This window comes from Perognathus longimembris, chromosome 2 (assembly GCF_023159225.1).
Source record: "Perognathus longimembris pacificus isolate PPM17 chromosome 2, ASM2315922v1, whole genome shotgun sequence".
NCBI lineage: Eukaryota > Metazoa > Chordata > Mammalia > Rodentia > Heteromyidae > Perognathus > Perognathus longimembris.
The window spans coordinates 93,817,271-93,825,571 of NC_063162.1; the positions used below are offsets into that span (position 1 = coordinate 93,817,271).

Sequence of the window (8,301 nt, forward strand, 5' to 3'; positions counted from 1 at the left end):
AAATCAATTTAATGAAAAAGGGCCAAGTTAACTGGCCAAAGCAGGAACTTTTCAGAAAAACAATTCTCACAAAATTAACAGAATGGAAGCAAACTACTTTGATAGAAAAGAGCTTTCATTACATTCTGATCTCCACCTCCTGAGTAGCTGGGAGTACAAGTGTGAGGCACCATGCTCGAACAACTTTTTATCAACAATAAAATGCATCTCAATTTTAGAATGAGGTGGGTGGCTTGAACTCAGGATCTCTGCTCTTCTTTAGCTTTTTTTATTGAAGGCTGGCATACTATTACTTGAGCCACAGCTCTACTCCAGCTACAAGCTGGTTAATTGGGAGATAAGTCTCATGACTTCTCTGCTTAGATTAACTTTAACTACAATCCTCAGATCTCAGTCTCCTGAGAAGCTATGATAACAGGCATGATATTAATTAATAAAAACTCATGTGCTTTCAAAACTGCATGAGGACTTTTCTCAAAGTTACAGTGGGGAAAACACACACACACACACACACACACACACACACTAGAAAGGAAAAACATGTACAAGAAAACTTGGATTTTAGATGAGCACTTAAAGAAACAGAACTAAAATTTCTGAAATACTCATTCTAAGACTATTTTCTACCCTTACTTTCCTGAAAAGTTAAGACTCAGATATATTTTATCCTTGTATATATTTATACATACTCTGGCAGTACAACTCCTTAATATTGCAGCACAGTAAATATCTTTCTGGAAATATTTTTCACTGTTTCTATTTAACAGTCATCTATTCAAACAGAGCTATCTGTCTGGTTAACAACAGGAAGCTGTATTCCAAAACTTCCATGCAGGATTGGAATGATATAATAAGGGATATAATCAGTATAATGTAGGACTGGTAATTCTTAGAACATTTGTAATGCCCTGGGTTTAAGCTTCAATGCTAGAAAAAAAATTGCTAAGCTTCAAAATGTTTCAAATTTTATTACACATTCCATATGTACTACATTTCTCAACAAATCACTACGTATTCTTTAAAATTTCTATTTATGAAAATATTTTCAATCTTAAACAATCATATAACATGTAATTATAGTATGCATTCATTTTAATAGGCTATTGAAAATAAATCAACTTCTTGAACTAGAGTTAATTTACAATTATAACCTAGCATTCCCACTATTTGCAAATTCCCCAAATTCAACCATTCCTTGCTGATTTCTAACCAAAAAAATCTTCCCCGGTCTTAAATTTTATGACACCTACAATTCACCACTAATTTCTACAACTAGAGCCTGCCTCACTGTGCCAGTATTGTTCTTAGTCTCTGTTTATTTCCCATAGTTCTTTAAATAGAGTGCACACAATAGACAAATGTTTACTGACTGAACTCAGTTCTTGAGATCATATGGAGAAAAGGAGGTAAATAAACAGGCTTCATGGAAACCCAGGGACTTTCAAGCCCTGTTTGATTTGTGAAAACAGAAAGAGGTCCACAATAGGCATGCAACCATATTTATAGACTAATGTGTTTTTATTTATTATCTGTAAATACAGGAAGTTTTGAAGCAAGTCATCCTCTCCATTACAACACCAGGAAGATTCAGGAAGAGGTCATAACTTCTAAGCTGGGCACTGCTGGATCATACCTGCAACCCTGGCTACTTGCCTAGGCTGAGATCTGAGGATCATGGTTTGAAGTTGGTCTAGGGAGAAAAGTCCATGATCCAATTAACCATCCAAAAGTCACAAGTGGAGATGTGGCTCAAGTGGTAGAGTGCCAGCCTTGAGTGAAACAGCTAAGCCACCATACCCAAACACTGAGTTCAAGTCCAAGTACTAGAATGCACACACACACAGTCTGTAGCTTCCCTCTTTTCTCGCCCACTTACAAATTGTGTACATATACTATACAATTTAATTAAGGTCATGCCTGGTGCCAGTGGCTCATGCCTATATTCCTAGCTACTCAAGAGGCTGAGATCTGAGAATTGTAGCTGGAAGCCAGCCCTTTCAGGAAAGTCCATGAGATTCATATCTTCAATTTAATTATCAGAAAACTAGAAGTGGCACTGTGGCTCAAAATGGTAGCACTGGTCTTGAGCAAAAACAAAAGCTCAGGGGCAGCCTAACCCCTGAATTCAAGTCCCACAACCAACTACAAAAAATTTTAAAAATTAAAATAAATTAAGGTTATTCTGTATTGGTGATCTCCATAACTTAATAAAGTAAGGTAGAAAGTGGATCTATGACTCAAAGTGGTAGAACACTAGCCTTGAGTAAAAGAACTCAGGGGCAATGCCCAGGCCAAGTTCAAGCCCCACTACTGACAAAAAGAAGTGACAAAAACCAACCATTACCTCAGCCTAGTCACCAAACTTCTAAAACACATATGGAGAAGTGCCTTTTAACTTGTTTTAGCATCCTGCTTTCTGGACTAATCCTGAATACAGCCCAAATCTCAAAACTCCTTAGACTACCTGAGGATGTACAGGGCTTAGCTGTTCAAACCCAAAGCTCCTCAGGAAAATGCTCCAACACTATAGTGATGAGGTGAAAGGCAGTCCTAGCCTCTACACCCTCTACTCCACTCCTTCGTGTAGCTCAGGTCCTATCACTTTCAGAGATGGCTTCAAACCCAACCCAGCGCATGCTTCAGTGGCACTGACAGAGAAAAATAGAATACAGGAAGGAAGTCAAGTGCCAGTAGCTCCTAACACTAATCCTAGCTCCAGGGAAGGCTGAGATCTAAGAACTGCAGTTTGAAGTCGGCCTCAGAAGGAAACTCTGTGATACCATTACCTCCAATTAACCAGCAAAACCCTGTGGCTTAAGTGGCAGAGTGCAGCCTTGAGTGAAAAAACTAAAGGAAAGCACAGAGGCCCTGATTTCAAGCCCCAGTACTGGCATAAGGCTGACACCCATAATCTAAGCTATTCAAGAGGCTGAGATCTGAGGATAACGGTTCAAAGCCAGCCCAGGCATGAAAGTCTATGAAACTCCTATCTACAATTAACTTGAAAAACGGAAGTAGAGCTGTAGCCCAAAGTGGTGGAGCACTAACCCTGAGCAAAAGAAGCTCAGGGACAGGGTGTTGCCCCTGAGTTCAAACCCTACAACCAACAAAAATAAAAATAAAAAATTCACTACTATTTAATGTCTAGCCTAACTTTTGCCTATTATTCATCTCTTTATTTAAACTGTTGAACTAGTTATTTACCCAATTTAACAGTGTATACACTGGATATGGTATATACACTTACTGAACTAGAGAAGGGAAAGAAAAATGAGGGAGGGTGTAACAAATAAGACAAGAAATGTACTCACTACCTTATTATGTAACTGTACTCTCTCTGAACATCACCTTGTCAATAAAGTTAAATTTAAAAAATAAATAAAGATAGGCACTAACTTATTTTAATAAATGTCCCTTCAAAAATTCCTAGGATTTTAAAGAGCTATTTTTATAGTCCCATAAATTTCCAATTAGTTATGTTTTACTGCAGAGCACACTTTGAGGGACAATGATTCAGAACAGACATTAGTCTCAATGTGCACCTTTAAAAATCAACCTTCTTCCTCCTTGCCTTTGAGAAACATTGTAAATACAACCAGAAATAATGTATCTTGAAAGCAATAGCACTTGGCTTGAAAATTATTTGCTTTTAAAAAAAGTCGTTGGCATTCCACATTCATCTATACGGACTCTTTGGCCAAGTACGTGTGCAAAGCAGACACTCTATTGTGTGTAAGCAGACACTGTAAGATTAAGTGTCTGGTGGGCAGATGACTAAATCATTGGCAGAAGAGACGGGAAAAAAAAAGAAGCCAGGGCCCCAAATTGAGAAAATACAAAGCCCCAAGCAGATCATTTGTGCTATTAAAATACTTAACTCATGTTTACTTAATAAACAATGAGATAAGTAAGCATACTAAAGGTAAAGCAGGTGAATTTTGATCTGGAACCTGACACACATCTGCAATTACAAGAAACATACCACCAAGTGTTCTATCATTAGCAACCCTGCTGACAACTTTCTACTCTCTGGCTAGAAAAGCAGCTTTCTATCCTGCTTTTCTCTCCCTTGCTCTCCTCCCCCTTCCCCCCACCCCACCCCCACTAATGGTAAAATGACCTAGTGTCTTCTCTCTCCCTGTTTTGGTGACCTCAAGGCATCCTCTCCATTCCAAGCCTGTAACCTAAGCTTGTATAGATGGCCTAGCTCTCTGCTAATGCAAGGGAACTGGAACTGGGTTTGTTTTCAGGGTGGGTGGGGGCTGCAAAACACCAGGTATATTTATAGAAGGGAGCAAGAGCTGGATGGAGGGATGATGACAAAAGAGGAAGTTTCTTCTCAGTAGAAGCAGCCAGTAGAAAGATCTGGATTCCACAGCATAGGTACCCCTCATGCCCACCAGCTACAAAACTTATTAAAACATTTTGTGTGTGTGTCTGTTATCATACCTATCATATTCAGACAACCCCTTGCTTATCAGAATGACGAACGAATATCGCACATGGAAAACCTGGTCATGCCGCAGTCATTCAATAACCAGTAACTTCTTCCTCCTCCTATTCACCCAGAATTGTGCCTCAAAGGGGGGAAAAAAATCACAAAGAATCAGCAGCGCTGAAACTAAGAGGTCAAAACTGGGGGGGAGGGGGGGCGGCGGCTGAGGAGAATGAGGACTTGGGTGGAGGCTTGGCCTAAAATGGAGTTGGGATCTTGATAACGGGGTGGGGTGTGTGTTGGGGGGGGGGAGTATTAAGTATTAGTAAAACTGGCGATCACATCAACGAAGACACAAAAAAAAGCATCCCTTATGTAAGCATGAAACAAAACTTGAGAAGCTGCGGGTGTCCAGTGAACCTAACTCGGTGGCCTCCATTCAAATCGCAAGAGCTCACGGAGCTGAGAAGCACCCCAGCCATATGCTGCTGCCTCGTCAATTTCAGATCTCGCTAGGGTAAAAAGAAAGAAAGAAAAAAAAAAAAAACTGCTCAAACCTCAGGCGGCGATCCCGCCTCCAAATCCGCTCCAGATGGGATTGGAACGATAAAAGGGATGGATGGGGGTGGAAAAAATGGGAAGGTTTGATTAAATGGGAAAAGGGAGAAAAAAAAAAAAAAAAACAGACGGTGGGTGAGGGGGCGGGGTGGAACACTGAGGCAGGGACGAGGCCAGCCAGCTTCACAAAGAAGGAAAAGGAAGAGACTGCGACAGGCCCGGACGCCCAGCCCCAGGCGGGCACAGTGATGGCGAAGCCGGGGACCCGCAGGACGTGGGAAGACTAGAAGGTGGTGCGCGATGAGGCAAAACAGTCTGACCGTAGGCTGAGGCGAGGCCCAGGGGCGTCCAAGCAGGTGCAAAGCCCGCCCCGCCCCCGCCCGTCCACGGACTAGAGAGACTCACGGTGTACAGCAGGTTGAGCGCGCACAGGCAGTTCTTGGAGCACGCGAAGCCCCCGCAAACCATCTTGGTGACTGGTTGCCGGCAAGCTGTGGGTAAATTCGATTCGGCGGAGCTTCCCGGGTAGCTGCTTTAGTCCTGTCCTTCGGGAGCTGGCTAGGGAGGGGGCCGAAGCGCCGGCGGCCGGTGAGAGGCCTGGGATTGGGGTTGGGGTCTGCAGTGCGCGGCGCGCCCGCGGCAGCTCCAAACCGCTCGGGAACCTGCGGCCGCAGCAGCTACAGCCCGGTCGCCAGCCCCGCCCAGCCACCCGCCTCTCCCCGCGAGCTGATTGGTCGCTGCCAGGGAACAAAGGTAGAAATATGCAAATAAATGCGCTGGGCGAGCGGGGATCCGGGAGAGGCGGGGAGGTGTTGAGCTCCGGGGAGGGGCGGGTGCTGGCCGACGGGGAGGCCCTGGCCAGGGCTTGGGACAGCAGCCTGGGTCATTTCCCCAGGAGCAGGTGAGCAGCTGGGGGCGGGGCTCCTCGGAGAGGAGATCCACGCTGGCAGCGAGAGTTGTGACAGCACCTCTTCTTGGACTGGACGGATGACGTGGCACCATTTTGAATGAAATTTCAAAATTAAGCACCTGACATTGCTTGAATGAAAAAAAGGAAGGAAGAGAAAGAATGAATTAAAAGACAAAATGAACTAGAAGCAAATGAAAGGGGGCGGGGAATGAATTTAAAATAAATAGAACCTACTTATGTAACTGCAATCCCTCTGTGCATTACCTTTATAACAACAATTAAACATTTTTTGAATCCCCTAAGGGAAAAAAAAAGAATAAATCCTGGGTAAGAAATGTGGCCCATATATTCGCAGGGAAATGGTCAGAACTTGAACAAATAATGTTGAGCGAGATAAACCTAGAACACAGAAAACAAAGGGGCATGATCTCCTTGATATATGACTGTTAAGGAGGGGAGAGGGGGAGACAGTAGAGACCAAGTCTGCAAAACCAAAAACTTCTTGTCAAATGGTATTTCCCACAGGTTTGGGTCAGCGACCCTACATTATGTAACTAAAACCAAACAACTACTCAACATATAAAGGTCAAAAATAGACCTCTCAGTGGATCACAATAGCTCAAGAGCTATGTATGTACGTTCATATAAGACTATTGTCGACATATTGTCTACTGTGACATTACATTTAAAGCCCTAGGCGAATTTTCTCTGGTGTAAGCCACGTGGCTACTGTATATGTTCTTGGTACACTGTGTATTGTATATATGTCTACCTGACCTAGGGAAGGGAAAGAAAAACAGGGTGTAAGATATCACAAGAAATGTACACACTGCCCTACTACTATGTAACTGTACCCCTTGTGCACAACACCTTGTCAAAAAATTTTGTTTAATTAATAAACTGCCCTACTATGTAACTGTACCCCTTGTGCACAACACCTTGTCAAAAAATTTTTGTTTAATTAATAAATAAATTATTTTTTAAAAAAAAGAAATGTGGCCCATAATTGTGTCCTGTATCAGGTCAAGAAAGAATTGCTCTTTGGAGATTTGCTAGATAATAAATTTTGAAGATTATGAATACAGGCTTGCAAAAGAAAATTGAGAGAGGAGGTAGCAAGTTTTACAAGAAATGTACTCACTACCTTATGTTTGCAACTGTAACCCCTCTGTACATCACCTTGACAATAAAAAGAAAATTGAGAGTGATTGTTTCTGTGATCCAGTCCCGAATTTCAATAAGCATATGTCTGCCCAAATAAGACCTGTGACCACCTTTAAATAAGTCCCAGTTGATTTGTTTTTACTTTATTGCTTGGTTACTATTATCCTCAATCCCTATCTGTAACTGGAATATGAAAAATACACTTTTTTTGCATAGAACCTGCTTGGTACAGGGTAAAGACTCAAGAACTGCCAACCAGTGTTAATAGAAATAACTTTAAAAAACAAAGTGAAAACCTGATATGCCCCTGGCATTAATAGAGGGTTGTTTAATTCAGGACCTCTGCCAATAAAATACTTTCATAAAAAGATTTTTAAGTTTACAATACTTATTTGAAAACTAAAGTTGTGTATTTAGTAAGTTAAATTAATGCAAATACGAAATGTGTTTAATAAAATGCTGGCTTAAACAAGCTAATTAAAGTAATTGGTCTTCTTTAACTATTCCACCCCCTCCTCCAACATCACCACACCAACAAGGTCTCATTGGTTCTTACATCATCTACGTTGGCTTTTTATGTATACCCAGAAATATTCCAAAAGCTAACATGGAAAAAAACAACCTTCAATTCTAAATCCTTAAATATATGGAATTGCCTTTATTTTATTTTTTTTAAGCCAGATGTTGCTGGGCACCCGTGGTACATGCCTGTAAATCCTAGCCACATAGGAGGCTGAGAGCTGAGTATTGCAGTTCAAAGCCCTGCTGGGCAGGAAAGTCCTTGAGACTTATCTCCAATTTAAAAGCAGAAGTGGAGCTGTAACTCTGGGGGTAGAGCGCTAGCCTTTAGCACAAAAGCTTAGGGACAGTGCCTAGGCCCAGAGGTCAAGCCTGATGACCCAGAAAAATAAATAAATAAAAAATAAAGTCAGATGTTTACTAAAGAGAAAGTGTTGGCAGGGGATCTCTAAGCCACCCACACCAGAAACCTAACTAAATAAGGGGTAAACCATTTCCTTTGGGAAAATAGCAACATCAGTCCCAATTTACATTTTATATATACTTTATGACACATAATTAAAAATTAGGAAAGTCTTGGATGATCAAGAAAAGATTCAGTTCAAAAGAAGGTTTTCTTGAGGGATGGGGAGAACCATGAAAGGGATGACATTGATCAAGATACTTTGTACTCATAAACTGACATGTTGAATTGAAGTACTTTTGTTCAACTACT

At 41.5% G+C, this 8,301-nt stretch overlaps 1 protein-coding gene across 1 annotated transcript in view; it reads right to left on the reverse strand.

Moving 5' to 3' along the window:
* The window catches only part of Tspan13 (tetraspanin 13), a 36,261-nt gene extending 30,569 nt beyond the window's left edge, over positions 1–5,692 (reverse strand). The window contains exon 1 of the mRNA XM_048339743.1: positions 5,399–5,692. Coding sequence (XP_048195700.1) covers positions 5,399–5,461 — 63 coding nt within the window. The 5' untranslated portion in view covers positions 5,462–5,692. The remainder of the gene's footprint in view (positions 1–5,398) is intronic.
* Between the last annotated feature and the right edge of the window lie 2,609 nt (positions 5,693–8,301).